This window comes from Ambystoma mexicanum, chromosome 9, assembly GCF_040938575.1.
Source record: "Ambystoma mexicanum isolate Mex_15411 chromosome 9, UKY_AmexF1_1, whole genome shotgun sequence".
NCBI lineage: Eukaryota > Metazoa > Chordata > Amphibia > Caudata > Ambystomatidae > Ambystoma > Ambystoma mexicanum.
In genome coordinates this window covers 542,806,208-542,823,705 of record NC_090931.1, presented here as the reverse complement: position 1 = coordinate 542,823,705, position 17,498 = coordinate 542,806,208, and the positions used below count along the sequence as shown (strand labels likewise).

The following is a 17,498-nucleotide window of genomic DNA, read 5'->3' as shown; positions in this document are numbered from 1 at the left end:
ATCCAGTTCCTGGGAGTGGACCAGTGGGGGAGGATCACCTGGGTCAGGGCTCTTCGGGGAGTGGGACTGGGACACCGGATGGTGAGATGTGGTATCCCCTTCCTTGTAACACCTTTACCCCATCCTACCAGGTAGGATATTTAGGAACACTACCCCCCCACCCCTATTACAACATGAATACTTTCTCACCGGACAGCCCGCTATGAGAGAAAACTGACTAACACCCAAGAGTATACCTGATGTGTCCTAATACAATGGTCAGGCGAGGTCAGTCAGTTACTGACCATCACACACACCTGACTTCCATTACACTTCCCCACACGGATAAAAGGTGGAGCACACTCTGAGCGAGGCATAACACACAAGCAAACAGCAGTTTCGAGACGGCAGCTGAGCAAGAGGGGAAAGACGGCAAAACCGAAGGAGATCGCAAGAAGGGAAATTCCCTTGACCTTTTCGACAAGGAACCGTTACTTTCTAGAGACCTTGAGAATAGAAATCGTAAGACCAGGAGACCTGGCTGAAGAATCCTGCATTGTGTGTCAGAGATACTGGGGCCCTCCCGCGTCAATAATCAAGGCAGGGAGAATGACCAGCTGCCGTGGTTCTGACCTTGTCTCCAGGAACAAAGCAACGTCTGTTTAATCAACATAGCTGGTGAGTTAGGGAGACCGATACAAGACCAGTCTGTGTTGGAGCCAAGGTTGCAAGCAGCAAAGCAGCCACATTGTATGGCGAGCGCTGGAACGAACAATGTTAAAGTGTTTGTGATGAGTGGCGCAAGTGAAGTTGAACTGCTGATGAGTGATTGAACTTTAAAGCAAGCTAATATACCTTTGACAGAGTGTCTGGCACCACGTGGGTCCTCAATCGAAGGTCTCTGTAAGGTACCCAGCTGAGAAGGGACAAAAGTAGATACATTTGGTCTGAGAACGGCAGAGGGAGATCAATTGAAAAAAAACAAATAAATGTGAATCAAAGTGGTCCTGCGACGGGTCAAGCTAAATCCTCTGCACAGTCGAAAGTCTTCAATTTTGATGAAGTAGAGAACGTTTTGAAAAGTACATGAATCTGTACCGAGCCTGGCAGAGGGAGACCAATTGAAAGATTTGTGTTGGGGTGGGTCTGAGTCCACCGTAGGGGGACCCGAAGTGAGCAGTGAAACACCCGAGAAGTTGTATAAGTGAAAACACTGAGAAGAAAGGAACTTTAATGTTTTGTTGTGTTGCATCAGGCCCTCTAAAATAAGAGACTCTGAATGGCAAAGAGACTTTGACACAGAAGGCCTTGATGTCGAAGTTTGGAACTGCATCCTCGTGCTAGAGAAGCCAGAGAATGTGCTAAGCTTGAGGGTGCCGCCTTGTCCCGTGCTCAAAACATGGACAAGGGAAGCCAAAGGCTTGAATATCCTGACATATCAATTGTTTAACACTTTTCTTTTGCATAACATTGTTTCCCACACTATATGCATTTAGAAGTAAGGCTTGGCAATAGGTTTATTAGTATAGGCCTTTTTTTGGCAATATTATTGTATTGCAATAACAGTGAAAATGCCAGTTTGAGGCCAACAAGAAATCAATAATCTGTTATCAGGATCTCATTTTACATTGCGTGAATCTTAACCTCCCCCACCCCCAACAAAACTGACAACAACATTAATGAAATAAAAATCTTAAACCGTACAAAATTACAAGTCGGTTCATCAGTTTGCTTGAGCAAGTTTACATAATTCCCCACCCCCAGCCACCTCCGCCTTGGTTGCCCTCTCTTCCCTTAGGTGATAAGCACTGTAGCAAGTGTCTCATAGTTTGTGGGCGGAAGAACCTCTGCTCTCTGTCCTGCACAAAATAAAAAAATGCGGCCAAAGTGCGAGAAAACTGTGTCATCTTCCCTTTTACCTGTGCTATTAGCTTTTCCATTGCAATGATGTCTGACTTTGATCCACCAGTACGATGCCATTGGCCCCTCCTGAGTTTTCCAGAATCATGCCCGATTAAGTTTTGCTGCCAGTAAAAGTTGGGTTTTTAGATCAGTCCTAGCGCCCGAGGCTGGATATACCCCGTCTTCTGGTACCTCCCCCAGGAGCATGACTCGGGTGTGCAGCAGGAGAGCCGCTCCAGTAATGTCCTTAATTCTTGACTTCTTTTCTTGCCAGTACGTGTGTTATTACCAGGCATTGCCACCACATGTGAAAAAAAGCTCCCAAGTTGACTGCATCCGTGCCAACAGCAACACCAAAAATATGAAATAAATATATATAGGGTAGTGGGGTAAGGGGTTAAAATGGGTCAGGATGGGGTTGGGGTGGTGTTATAAGGATAAAAAAAGGGGTTTGGGGGCCCAAATTTTGTTAAAAAAAGAAAAGAATTCAGTGTTTTTCGGTATTTTGGTCGCGATGAAATGTACCACTATGAAATCACATATAACCGGTAGGTCTAGCCTGCTCACATGAGATGGTGTTTTTCTTACTGATCTCCTTCTAGTCCCTTAATACTGTTGAATTATTTGAGGGTCATTTTTAACAGAAGGAAAAGATGGGGTTTTACAACTTCCTACAAAGATTTCTGGGATAGAAGGCTCATCGGAAAAAGGGAATGGGGAATACTGTGTCTTATCCGAAGACATCCACTTGCCAAGGATCTTCAAGGATCCTCACTCGCATATCCATCCGGCGGTTCAGAATACAACAGTGACAGCATTTCCCTGGCCGCCTGAGAAGAAGATACAAGGGGAATAGATGGGTGGATGCCTTCAGGTTCCTTGCATCATCCAAACTTAAAACTGTTGTTTGGAGTTGTGCAGATTTATTCAAGCCAAGTTCTGAGTTTGCCTCGTCTAGTAAAAGTAATTACTTTCAGCTTATTCCTAGCTTTCAAACTCAAAGCTGGGAATTGCAGCATGTATTAAAACAAGTATTGGCATAGCCTTAGATTGGATCATGATTTACAATAGGTTTTCAAACCCTATGCTTGGGTCACATACAAAAAGCTCCCACTATTAAATACCTGGTGAGTTCAAGTATCACTATGAAACACTCTGTGGCAAAAGTACAGTGGCTTGATAAACCTAAAGGTTTTTTTCAGGTGTTAAAATTGCTTACTTTGCCAAAGTTTGGTTAACACAGGAACTGAGTTTTCTTTCAGTCTGAGCTACATATAACATGCAAGAATGTACAACATGCAAAAGCTATGTGATTACATAATATCGTCTATCTGTTCTTTGATTTATGTTGGAGGTACTGAAGAGCCATTGAACGGTTGTATTTGTGAATATATCTGGCCAGTGAGCTTTGCAATGTCAAGATCGCCATTGGCAATACATTGAAATTTTCATCTACGATCCGATCTGAAATAAATCGTTTTTTGGCATGAACATATAGGTTCACCAGGAAGGGAAGGCAACAGAGAACTGGTCTTCATAGAAAAGAAGAAAAATGTATTAATCTTTTGAGAGCGACTATCTGTGGCATATATGGTGATCTTAAATATTTAGTTTTTTAAGGATTGACAACCTTATGAACATTTGTTTTGTAGTTTAGGTTTTCTTATGATCCAACGTACGTGAAGTGAACCACTGTTTTGCTTTAATAACCTGTGTAGACGACCGCTTCAATGTGGCGCACTGCATAGAATCATCTTAATGGCGATGATACCACTTGCAGTGAATCTAGTAAACAAAGCAGGCAGTCTCTATGGTACTTAAGATGGAGATTGTGGTTTGTTGATGCAGCATCTTGGGGAAACCAGCTGCCTGAATACGACAGGCAGACACTTTTGGTATGCTATGTTTTGTTTATTTTGTGATCCACCCAGGTTACTTCTTGCTCTTATGGTGTTTAGTAATTTGTTTTTTTATTACGTTTTGAATTTCATATATACAATTTCAATTTTCTTTGTTGCAGAAAGCAAATTGTGACCTTGAAAAAGCATGCATGATACTGTGTGAAACATGTGTTGATAATTCGCTCCTTAAATGGAACCTGTGTCATTTCCTTACTTGTAATAAACATTGAGCTATTAAGTGTATCATTCCATATCCAAACAATCCTTATTATTTTTTAACATGAACACATGCATACATTTAATTGTAATGTGTCTGCTTCTCATCTGATATTGAGTGAATTTCGAACTGGGTATTGAGCAAAAAGAACCCTGTTGGAAGCACATGCCATGCAGACTGTTGATTCATGCGTCAATGTGTAAACTGAATAATCTTTACAGCTTGCAATGCAGATTACCTTCTGGTTGGTACAGTTGTTGCCATTTACTGTGGGAAAACACACTATGCGTTTTGTTTTTTACTGATCAGTGCTGTTCCATTTTTTTTTTACAGCTCCTTTAAGGGAAACCCATTTCTAATATTCAAAACAGTATCTGACTCAATGGATTACAATAGAAGCTCACTGGAACTTCAAGGAAGCACACTAGCAGGAAACCCACAACTTCTAAACAGGTCTTGGTTGGAGTCGACTCTAAATGAAACGCTTTTACCTGGGAAACCTTGGCACAAGGTAACACGGCATGTGTGAGCGAAAGAGGGAGCGCAAACTGCGTTTGTAGGGTTGCATACCTACAGTATATTGGAACTGTTCTGGCATTTTTAGATGGCAGCTGCCTAAGTTTTGCCTGCTTTCCCAGGTGTATCCCTTAAATGGGGCTCTGACATTGGTTGGCTTTCATTGGCAACAGTGTACTGCTCCAGCTTGACATCTGTATTAATGAAAGCCCATTAAAAACGTTGAGGGTTAATGTGCAAGGTATGGCAAAACCAGGCTCGGACTGGCCTACAGGGCACTAGGGCAATGCCCAAACCAAAAACGTAAAGGCTTGAATACGGCCTACCATCTCTTAATTGACTGTGGTGCATTTGAAGAGTTTTGCTTTATGCTAAACTGTTTGATCGCAGTTCAAATGCATTGTTACAGCTCCTGGAAGAAGGATTGGATGATGAGTGTAACAATTCATTTATTGTTATTGTTATTTTGCATTTATATAGCGCCTCATAAACCATTGGTATGGTATGAAGGCGCTGGTAGGTTGAACGCCCTTGGGAACCGAAGTTCGAGTCAGTAGAGAGAGTAGAGAGAATCCTAAGGTGTGTGTGCGCACCCGGTATGTGTGCAGCTGGTTCGGAAATTCGTGTGGTAGCTGCTTCTTAGCGGTAGATGTGGTGGTTGAGAGATCAGGATTATGTGTTCGCTCTGGCAGGATTTATCCAGACCGAGTGTGGCTGCGTTAGGCCTGAGGAGAACACCTGGCTGGGGGTGTGAAACCAGCAGTGATTACTTAGAGTGATGGGGAGAGAGCGGGAGATGTTGATATGAGAACAGTTATACCGAATGGTGTCATAGTATCTCTGTGTTCTATTTGAGTGGTGGTGTAAAGAAGAGAGTAAGCGTGGGGTGTGGTATGATATATGCTCTTTCAGATGTTCCCCGCATTCCAAAACATATTATGTAAGTCACGCAATTCTATGCGATCAGGTCCGTTCTATGCATTATTATTCATTTCAGGCATTCAAGATTGCCCTACACAATATATAAAAATAAGTTCACATGAGCACTGTTTTAGCACAGTGCATGCATGCCACAAACCTGTGCGAGGAAAATCAGGACTGATACGCTCAGGTACAACTCCATGGCTTTGAACCTGTACCCATCTCCTCACAAAGTCCCTTTATCTCAGTGACAGAAAATATCAGAGGATCATTGGGCAGATATGGTCTCCTAGCACCTAAATTGAGCAGGCAGAACCTGTTTTGTTTTTTTAACGTGAAAACATTAAGAGGCAAGCGTTTACTGTCTGAGAGCCTGGACCACTTCACTTCATAAGCAAGGACTTTGACGAGGAAGAGTAGGAATAATGAATATAACTCTTAAGCAAGCTAAGCATTTCTGACTGGTGCAAATATTCATATCAAAGTGTTTTGTATGGCAACAGAAATACTCTCATGGCTGAACACAACACTTTATCATGCCTCCATTATTTACTTGGATACATGTCTTCTCTTCCACAGGATAGCTTAAAGATATTAATTCTGTTATTAGGAATGTCATGTGCTCTAGTAGCTAAATCAGCAACAGTGGACAATAGAGACATGAGTGCTAATGCCAGCTTCACCATTCGATTTCATCATGTGATCCTAGATCAATCCCTTTAAGTCCTTATGGCAACCATTCAATTACCTACGCAAATTGTGATTGCTGGGAAGCGGACTGACAATAAATATTTTGCATTATATTAAAATGTTGCCATTTCTGACAATTTCTTGACTAATTCAATTTTACAGTTACTTGCATTTTTTATTGTTCACTTTAGAGTTTACACTTTTAGTACAACTTCCACTGCGTCCATTTCACTTGTTACAATCCCTACCTTTGAGGTACACAACAGATAAAAGGTCAGCTGGGCTGTTTGAGATGGGCATGGTATCACGAGAGATGACTCAGACAACAGATGTACAGATTCAAACACAACTTTATTAATAATTAGGTGTTACACCATCCTGACTTGCCCTATGCTATGGAGGGATTTTCCCTACCTAAAGAAACTAAGGAAAGTCTGTGTCTATAAGTCCAAAATAAGAGTCTGTCTCTGTCAAAACCTATGCGTGTTCTCACAACTATAACTAAATCTAGAAGGGCAATCTTCTCAGAAAAATATGTCAAAAGTAAAGGTTAAGCTACTTTCAGCTTGAGTTCTACTTGAGTTGCCTACCTCAAGTTCAATACAGTTCCAATATGGTTTGGTCAATTTCTGGAATTACCTTCAAGTCAGTGTGCATCACATCACAGTTCACACCAAAGGAAGATCCTGAGCTTCCCTTCCCCGATTTCGAATGTAGCACAATTGACACCAAATGCAGAGCCTGGATTTCCCTTCCCCAAGTTCAAATGTAGCACAGTTCACATAAAACAGGGGTCCTGGGACTCCCTTCCTCAAGATAACATTCTCTGGTTGTTTGGTTCTCAGGGTCCCCTTCCCCAAGATAACGTTCTATGGTTGTTAGGTTCTCGGGGTACCCTTCCCCAAGAAAGACTTCAGCTGAGCTTTCACATTGTTTCATCTGATCAAAGATCACAAGAAAACACTGGGTCTACTTGACCCACCTTCAGGTTTGCTTCACCAATTGTTTCACACTTCTTTGCAGCTTGTTCACCATTCAGGATTTCCTGGTCTAGACGCACTTATCAGACCACACAGTCCACCCATCACAGGTCACACAACCTGTAATCTTATACTTTGTCTTTGACTTGATTCTTGATTTTGGTAGCTTTCACATTAGGAGACCTTCTGGTGTGGTTGCAGTTGTTAGACCACACAAAGTCCACCCATCACAAGTCATGCAACCATACATCTGCCCAAAGCTGCTTGACCCCTTATAGGCTCTTCTGCCTTGGGTTTTCACTTTCCACACTTGTATTCCTTGTAACAGTCTTTTATACCAGTTCTCAGCTTGTCATACACTTATGACTCTTTCTCACATTTGTAGTTTTAACTGATATTCTTTAATGTTCTTTGCACTTGAAATGCTCAAAACAACTCTTCAGTTTCATCACCTGTCTTTAATTCACTTTGCATTGCGTTTTACTGGCAGTGTGCTACTTGAGGTGTTCATTCACCATTCAGCACATCATAGTTTAGTCAAACAGCAGCTTTCTTTCAGTTCGTTATTCAATAAATGCAGCCTTGACTTGTGCTCAATCAAATAACAACTTTCTTTCAGTTCGGCATTCACTAAATGCAGCATTTTCCTTGCGTTCTTGGACCGTTACTTATTTTCGGTCCCTTCGGAGTGCTCCGGTCACTCGCAGTTTCTCTCGGCGGCTCTTCCGAACGGGAAACCAAACCGCCAGTTCGCCAGGCACATCGCTATGCACACACCGGCTTCTGTGTTCTGCTCCACATCTGCAATACGGATACGGCAGCGCCTGCTGCCCACGTTCCCATACGAGGGTACCCGGTCCTGCCCAGCTCCTCTTGCAGGTGTCCCGGGATTGTTGCCGGCGTCTCGGCTTACTGGTTTTCCAGCACAGCGGGATGTCTGCTCTCTCTCCCCCTCAGCTGCTGTTTGTATGCTTTTGGGCTCCACCTTTTATATACTCTTTTCCATTCTTAACAGGTTGCAGGTGAAGTGAGTTAAATTAAATTGCCTGACCTTGTATAAACGTCTTAGTGTTACATGCCTGATCTTCATTACTGGATGCCTCCAGGCTCCTTTATTCGTCCCAGTACTATAATGGTGTTTGCAATAGGAAGTGTGCTCTACTCTTAGTTGCTTCTTCCTCTTCTCAGTACTTGGTGGGAAACTACAGGGAAGGATGGGATATGATGGGCAATACCCCATGAAGACTGAGGGCGGGTCAGGTAGGCCAGTGTTAGTGAAGGGGGGATACCATGTCTTGCCTTCAGGTACCCTCTCTCCAATCCCTTACGACCCTCCACCCAGGTGATCCTCGCTTGTCCACCCCCAGGGTCGGGATCCAAACTTGACGGCCGTTCCCTGGCCACCTGAACAGAAGATCCCTGGGGAGTAGACGTGAAAGTACCTTCAGGTTTCTCACAGCTACAAGGGCTTCACGCTTAAAGGTGGTAAAATTGATAATTGGACTGAGCACCTACCCATGTGGTTTACCGAAGCAATCTCTTTTAAGATGTGTTGGGTTAGTTCTATGGCAGGGCCGGATTTACCATGGAGCAAAAGGCTCATCTGCACCAGCCTACCAAATCATGATGGTGATGAATTTCACAACATTGCTTTTTTATTCTTCACTTTTTGACACACTTTCATTTGTGAGAATCAGGTCTGGGCTCTGTGTTTAAGGGTACACTACCTGAAAGTGTTTGTATTTTTTTTTAAATGCAATGCAAATACAAGGGAAATAGGTCAACAAAATGTCACAAATTGCGCAACAGTGTACCACATGGCTTAACATCACAAATCGAGCAACTAGAGTTACTTGTACTTAGTTTGCATGTGAACTACAATGGTTACAAAGATAGACCGCAAACTTGCACATCTGCTTCCCAGCAGCATGCAACATGCTCTGTCTTTACCCAACGTATTTGGCTGCAGGTCCAACCTCTACTGTCACATTCCCAAAAGAAAGCCTCCTATGCCATATTTGTTCCTTAATAAGGACAGTCAGCTTATATTTTCAGCATAAACATTAAATCCATTTAGTATTTATTGAATTGTAAATAAATGAGTTTTGAGGCGATAAAGGTCTCAAAGGCCTGAAAGTGGTTTATTAGTAAATCGGTTCAACCAGCCGTATATGTATCTGTGGTTCTCAATAGTGCTCACACATGGTAAATGTGGAGCAGTCATCTGGGAGGCAGGTCTGCAGAGCAGTTTCTAGACCGCATAGAGCCCAGGGTACAATACTAGAATGCACCTATACACTGCAAGCCCCACACTACAACCCCTTTCTAACATTATAAAATTGTTGCACTATAAAAGAAGTGCAGTTTTATTGAAGGGTGAGCGGTTAGCTCTATATAGAGAGCGCACGTCTCGATAATTGGAACATTTAGTATGTGGTGCTATATAACAAGACAAATATTATTAGCTTGCTATTAAAGTACCTACAAATAATAATTAGAAACATCAGAGTATTGCAAAAAAGGAATTCCCTTTTATTATATCATGTATTCTTCATGGTCTAAAACATCTTCTATATACTGTTGCTTCAAAAGTTTTTTTTTGTTGCTGCTGCAGGAAGTATTTTTTCAATAATTATGCTCTCAATTGAATATAGAACAAGAGATATTGGCATCTCTTGTGCCATTAAGGAACATAAATATATTTATCAGACTTAATTTTCTGAAACTCTTCTCAATCAGCAACACCAAGATCCTTATTGTGACCCATACAATTGGAAACAACACATATTTCTTTGTATGGTGAATATATTGCAACAAAGAAATCATTTTCACTATACACAACTCATAATTGTTGGCTTTAAATAGCCAAATGCACCATTAGCAAGGATTTTATTGAACAGCACAGACTGCAAACTGGAGTCCCAATTTTATGTATCTAAAGTGAGCTTAAAAGATTGGTCCAAGTTCACACACTTTAGTTAAGTGGTGAAGCTGAGATTTGAGCCCACTTGTTCATATATCTTCCCAAATCCAGCTTCTACAGATATGAGTAATGGGAGCCTAAACAAATATTTGCTGTTTGTATAGCTGTATTATGCACACTTAAAGTCGCACAGTGAATGAAAATGCATAATGAGGTAATCTGCTTGTAGTTATTGATTTATACAGCTTGGAACTTGTTATGCTCCACAGCGTGGAGCCTTCCTCCCCCAGCATGATCTATTCTAAAGTGCTTTCGTCACAAACTCTTTGCAATACTCTTTCACACTTTTTTAGTGAGAAGGGTATGAATATTAGGAGAGACATTTAGAGGCAGATTGTGGCGACACCTGTGCCGTTTATTCCATCTCCATCTCCGACCAACCAGGCAACTCTTTCAACATTCGCCGCCATGACTAATGATCAGATTCATAAAACTAACCTCCAGTTGAAATCCTGTTCATCGTTAGACCCCATTCCCCTGGAAGTTCTTAAGAACATTAGTGGCGGGATTTCACCTTTGATCACACTAGCGCTCAATTTCTTTTTTTTTTTTTGCTAGGGAAAATCCCCCACATTTTTAAACATGCCTTAGTAACACTGCTGCTAAACAAATCCACTCTAAATTCTTTGCTCCCAGTTAATTTCCGACCCATCTCCCTCCTTAAATTCCTGATGAAGGTAATGGAGGCTGTTGTTTCGCCACAGATTCATACCCTTTTCGAGGAAATTGCAATTCAACATTTAATTGTTTTTTATTGTTTTTTTAAAATTGTTTTTTTATAACACCCTTAATACCGGAGTTTGGTTTCTAAGCGCGGATCTTGTATTCAAACCTCTGTTCATGCCCATCAATCGGGCTTCCGTCCCCTTCTGGGGATGGAGGCTGTGTTGGTGTCAGTAATCGATGATCTGGCTAGAATCGGAGATCGGGCGGGGTGGGCTTTCTGATCTCTCTGCAGCCTTTGACACTATTGATCATACTATCTTGAGTCAGCGCTTCGTTGAGACCGGTACAGCCTTGGAGTGACTTAAATCTTTTTTTATCGGACCGCTCCCAAACATTGTCCCTGCCCCCGTTTAGGTCAACCCCTTTGGCTCTGTTATGCGGGGTTCCGGAAAGATCACCAATTTCACCTTTGCTGTTCAATCTTTGTTTGTCCACTGGCTGATGCAAAACTGATTGTCAATTTTACACATATGCCGTTGACCATATTAGGTGAAGAGACCTTTTTAAAAAAAAAGGGCGGGGAAAAAAGATTTAGGAAGACTGCTCTGTGACCGCACAGTGGATTAAATCTGAGAAGACAGGGTGGGGACGAATAAATGTCATTATTACTATGTTTGTAGGCTGCCTAAAATCGTTCGGGAAAAAAACGGTCTTTTTGTTAGGCGACCTACAAAAATCGAAATCATGACATAAAACCGCTGATGACACCCAACTCATTCTTCGAGTTGATCCTAATCCCAAGGAAGCAGCAACCTGCCTGCAAGGATGTTTGGCACACATTGGTGCCTGGATGAACCAAAACTGGCTCATGCTTATGGGAACAAAACCGAGGTGCTGGTGGTTGCTTCCCCCTCTCTGCCCGGCCCTTGTGGATCAATTAATTTGAGCCCCCTTCTTTGGGTAACCTCCCTTCCCCCGTTGTATCATTAAGAAATCTTGGGGTGAAGATCTCTACCATTCTCTCCCCTGAATTACATATTAGTGGCAGATGTAGCTCTGGGTTTTTTAAGATGAGAACTTTGAAATAACTGATACCACTAATCCCTGCTAATATGAAGGGCCCAGTGGTTGCCTGTGCTGTTATGTATATTTTGGACTATTGCAACGCCGCACTGCTGGATCAGCCCAACTACTATTTTCAGAGGGTTCAGGTTGTCCGAAACACGGCAGCTCGGCTGGTGGCAGGCCTTCCAACATTTTTCCCATGCCTCCCCTATTCTGAATAAACTTGATTGGCTCCCTCTGGAAGGCGGAGTGAAGTTCGAGGCCTTGTGACTTATTAATTGTGCACTGCATGACAAGGGGGCCTTGTATCTGCGGATAAAGCGTTGTCTTTATGTCCCTGGTAGGGCATTGCAATCCGCGGTCACCGACGTTTGTGTACACCAGTTTTAAAAAAGCACCATTGGGGGCTGTGCGTTCTCTGTGGCGGGGCCTTGGCGTTGGAACACCCTGCCCCTGATGCTGAGTCTCACTGATGACTATTTTAAATGTTGCAAGGCTCTAAAAACGGTTCTGTACCACCATTGAGCAGTATGATTCCTTTCTCTTGTTCCATTACTCTCCCTGACTACCCATGTGGGGTTCAGTGACGGCGCTAAGACACCTTCGGGTAATAGCCGCGCTATACTAAGCTCTGATAACGTAACATGCTCTGCTTCCATTTATAATCAAATAACATTTGCACTTCTTTGTGATTATTGTACTATCAGGCAGTTTTCTTGGTGGTTGCAGCAAACCATGGCTGGCCATGTACCCAAATGTAGAGTGCCTATCTCTGGGGTTACTTGTGGCAGTGAGGTATTAAGTGTGTACCTTGTGTAGCACGTCCTGGTGAATGGGAGTGAAATCCATAGCGAGGGCTTGGAGGGGACACCATCATTGGAAACACAGGAGCTCCGCAGAGGCGGACTTGATAGTATGATGTGATGTTACCCTACTAGTTGTGTCACCATAAGTACTACTAGACCCAGATTTTTCATTTTCGTTTGACATCACTATAACTATATGAGTGAAATGTACAAACTTCTCACAAATCCCATTTCTAAGGTCCACATGTCAGCCTTTTGTAGTAAAATGAGTGCCATTATAGAAGGTTAGGGACGGCCTCAACGGAGATCACTTCACAAGTTCCATTTTACCTGACTACTTCAGTGCTTCTATAAAGCACTGCATAGAATGCTGGCAAACACCGACCCAGCATTTGGAAAACCTTGAGGATTGTGCACTTGATATACATTCCCTATGGTGAAGGTGTGAGAAAGCTCACCATTTACAGATTCCTTATCCCAGTAACATAGCTCTGCATTTTAATGTGCTTGCTGTTGAGATCTATGTATACAGCCTGCTCATTACAGGTTAAATACTAGTAAGATGGCTCACTTGGCTACAGCATTTGCTGCAGATATGTTCTCATTGGGCCCTTAAACGATTGTACACCGTGCCACCCAGAAGCTTAATTGAGCCATGATGCTACCTTCTGACTTGCAGCAGCTTCAGGGTACCATCATATTGGTTGTAGACAACAACTGGGGAGTTTAGGAGGAGTGAAGAGAAGTTAGGCAGTTAAGCCAGTGGGAAGCCCAGAATAGGAAGGTTTTTGGTCTGCGGCTATTCCAGTATATCTCTTCTACCTTAATGAGCGCAGGGACTGCTTGTTATTAGCATCCAACCATATAATAGCATATATATCTTGAGTGTTCTGTCCTGTTTTGTAGGATTTTTATAGCACATCTTTGCCATTAACACAACCTTCTGGCGCTGATGAAATGAAATTAAATATTTTATTTATATCGCGCTCGTACACAAGTGTTTCAGAGCGCGACCAGGCAAAAAGGGAGGGGAACAAGGGAGAGAATAAACAGAAAAAACAGCGATCTTACTAGGCCCAGTGACATTTAAGAAAGCGCAAGTGCATGGGAAAGGAAAATGGGGGGAAAAGTGCGAAGCAGAGGAGAGAAAAACAAATAAATATTAAATAGAATAAATAATAAATAAGGGCTTTAAACCATTGTAGTGCAACCAGCAAGTGGCAGGTGAAAGTTAGTCAGAAAGGTATATCTGATAAGTGCAGATGAAATCACACGAGAAGATGCTGATGATCTTCTCGTGTGATTGCTGGACCCCTGAGCTGTGCTAGGCAGTCATGATGCATATCTGAGGGCAATTGAGGGGATTGTCCTAGCAGAGGGTCAGTAGAATAAGATGATACCTTTCATCAGCAATTAACTAAGCTTGACGGGGGTCCCACCCCGTGCCCCCAGAGGTCCCTCCCTAGTGGAAGTCCCGGTCCGGAAGTGACATCACGCGGGTGACACGGAAGCCCCGCCCTAACGGAAAGCCTATCCCGGAAGTGATGTAGTTGTGTTTAACCGGAACTTAGGCCCTAGTGTCTGTGTTACTGCGGATGTGACATAGGTGCTAGCTGTGAGGCCCCACAAAGCCTGTAGTCCCTATGGGACCCTACCAGGGTTCCCCTGGAAGTCCAAACATGATGGGTGACCTATTCCAGAAGTGGCCTAGTGTGCTTTGCCTGAAAGACTCACCCCTTTGAGCTATGGGTATGTGTGTTGACCATTCTGCCCCGGATGTCTCCCCAAAGACCCGGAAGTGTGTTGCAGTTTTTGCACTGGGGTCGCCTGGAGATGTCTGCGCGGGGCCATCTTTAGGGGTGTGGCGTGAAGGGTGTATATATAAAGCGGGTGTTTCAGAGGTACATGCCGCTTCTGAAACCCTGGGAAAACCCACCTGCGCAGCCCCCGCGATACCCATAATTATGAAGCGCTACAGCTACCACACTAAGAATAATCCATGGGCCGATGATTTGAACACCATTCAAAATTACTACAGCCCTGAAAGTCCGCCAGCAACAACTCCAACCACTGATGGGGAGCCTGATTACGCTGCGGCTGTGGATAAGCTGTGTGAACGTCTTGATGTGATGACTTTCGATGACACGTCACGGGCTGTTTCCCCTATCAAGGCTTCTGATGAATGCAGAGGTACAGTTATAAAGGATTCTGACTACGCAGATGAAGACTACGTAGATATGGATGAGGCTATTAAGTCTCTTAAAGAGTCCCTGGTTCTAGGTGTGCTCTCGTTAAGCTCTCCTATGGAGTTGCAATTGGAATTGTTACATCCAGCTTCTTGATCAAGTAGTTGGCTGAAATCAATTGACAAGGAGCATCAAATGTGTAGCCATCTTTTCTAATTTTTAATTCAGAGGCTGTAAGTCTCCCAACTGTTCACTGCCATTACGATTGTATGCAAATGCATTTCCGACTTTGTCCGTCATCAGGGCTAAAAGGCACTGATTGTTTAGCCATGTACAGTATAAGTGACTTTAAAATCACAGAGCAGCGAGAAACAGAATCTTATCGTGTGGCTTATATTGTTCATGCCATTGCGTATATCTTGTATGCGGCTTCTAGGTGGCTGTAAAACCCCGCTCTGCGAAAAACTGTGTGGAAAAACTGTTACACGCTATGCTGAAAGGGAATAGCTGTAAACGCCCTACACACGTTGAAATGTCTTCTGGTACCTACACTCCAACACGAGAGGATTTGTAAAAGTGCAATCTGTATAGGGGACATCTGTACCACCATCAAGATGCTGGCTGGGGATGAATACGGTTATGTATTCCAACATGATGTGCCCTAGAACAGTATTGCAGCAGCGTGTGGATGAGCGGTATGCAGGATACTTCTGCATTAAAGGTTATGTTTTACATGCCCCTGAACTATCGGAACTTTTAAATTCTACGAGTATCTGGTGTCTGCAGAGTTATAGACGTGGCGCCCGGGTGGACGTGTATAGCATGATTTATAAGGCTGCCGAGAAAATATCACAGATGGTAACACGCCCTACATGCATAACATCTGTTATAAAAAAATAAAACCTCTTTCACCAGTCTGGTCTGGTTATTTTTTTGTAGTGCTTCAAAAGATAACAACAAGTGTTGAAGATTGCATAAAAGCTATTATGATAAAAGCGGTGTTGGGAGTTATGGGGGTGTTGATGCTCTTTATCGGAAAGTACAACATGATAAACACCCCGTCACACATGGAGCTGTTAAGGCCTGGCTATCCAGTCAGGAGACATATACCAGTCATAAAAATGCTAGAAAATATTTTAAAAGAAGAATGGCCTTGGTATCTGACGGAGACCAGCAGTGGCAGGCTGATTTAGTGGATGTATGTCCCTTTGAAAAGCAGTACAATGGTGCACGGTACATCTTGACGGTGATAGATGTTTTATCCATTGCTGAGGTCTTGAGGGATAAGACTGGTTCAAAAGAATGACAGCGGCTTTCAAGCATATCTTCAGCAAGGGACGAGTACTTGTAAAATTACAAACTGATGCGGGTAAGGAGTTTTTAAATAGACCCCTCCAAAACCTTCTAAAGCAAAACAGCGTGCATCACTTTATAACACACAATGAGGTTAAAGCCGCCATTTGTTGAACGTTTTAATAGAACCTTGAAGTCTAAACTATGGAGATATTTCACAGCCTATAATACACAACGCTATGTGGTTATATTAGACTTTTATAGATGTGTATAATGACAGCTATCACCGGTCTATTAAAATGACTCCAGTAATGTCTGAAAACTCATTAGCAGCATGGAGAAACCTGCATGCTGAAAGGTCATTGGAGAAGATCAAGAAAACAACCTTACGTGTAGGGGACCATATCAGAGTACCCAAGATAAAAGGTGTCTTTACAAAAGGGTACCATCAATCCTTTACTGATGAAATTTTCATAGTGGCAAAAGCATCTGTGAAAGAGGGGGGTATACATATAACAGTTGACTGATTATGCTGGGGCAGTTGTAAGCGGTCACTTCGAATGGATTGTGTCCTCCCACATATTCCTCATCTTGTGATAATTCGTTATCTCCAGCTTCGCTGCTTCGGAAAAAAAAATTTGCGGCAGGGGGCGCTGTGCTCGAGGTCGTGGCGTCGATTGTCCCTCGACGGACTCCGTACTCTGTCGACGTCACCAATGGTATAAATAGCTCGAGCTGCGCCCGTTGCTTCAGTTCCATTTTTCCAATCGCTTCGCTATCGAGAATGGCGCGCTTCTATTTTCTGTGAAGAAAATTTCGTCATCTTCAACTCCTTCGACACCCTAGACGGGGTTCAAGAAGTATGTAGATTGTGGATCTAAAATGTCGATCACCGATCCCCACAGGATTTGTCTCTGGTGTCTCAGTTCCAGTCACCGAACCGACGACTGCGGGTCCTGTCAATCCATGACCGAGAAAGCTCTTCGTGAGAGGAGAGGTAAACTGTCGGTGGGGAGGGAAGCCTCTAAGAAGGCTATGTCAAAAAGACATAAGAAAGCGACTGATTCGAAGGAATTGGATCGCCATAGGCACTCAAAGAGATCTCGATCTAGGAGTAGATTGAGACACTCTTCGCCATCATCTAAAAAAATGAAGAGGAGACATAGATCTCCCTCATCATCATCTTCTTCTTCAGAGGCGACTGAAGAAATTTGATGTCTGACTAAATCGGATTCTCCCAGTAAGTGGGAAGAATTCCGCAAAAAGATGATGGAGGTTTTCGAGAACGCGGCCCGACCCCCTCGAAAGACCCTCGAAAAAGCCATACCCCTAAAGTCGCTCCATTGGACGACAAAGGGAAGTCCAAGACTACCAGGGCAAAGACCGGTAGCGT

The 17,498-nt window shown here is 43.1% G+C and overlaps 1 protein-coding gene across 1 annotated transcript in view; it reads left to right on the top strand.

The window, feature by feature from the left end:
- The window catches only part of LOC138488252 (uncharacterized), a 2,582,589-nt gene that overhangs the window by 229,801 nt on the left and 2,335,290 nt on the right, over positions 1-17,498 (top strand). The window contains exon 2 of the mRNA XM_069615092.1: positions 4,333-4,510. Within this exon, the coding sequence (XP_069471193.1) occupies positions 4,382-4,510 (129 nt within the window). The 5' untranslated portion in view covers positions 4,333-4,381. The remainder of the gene's footprint in view (positions 1-4,332; positions 4,511-17,498) is intronic.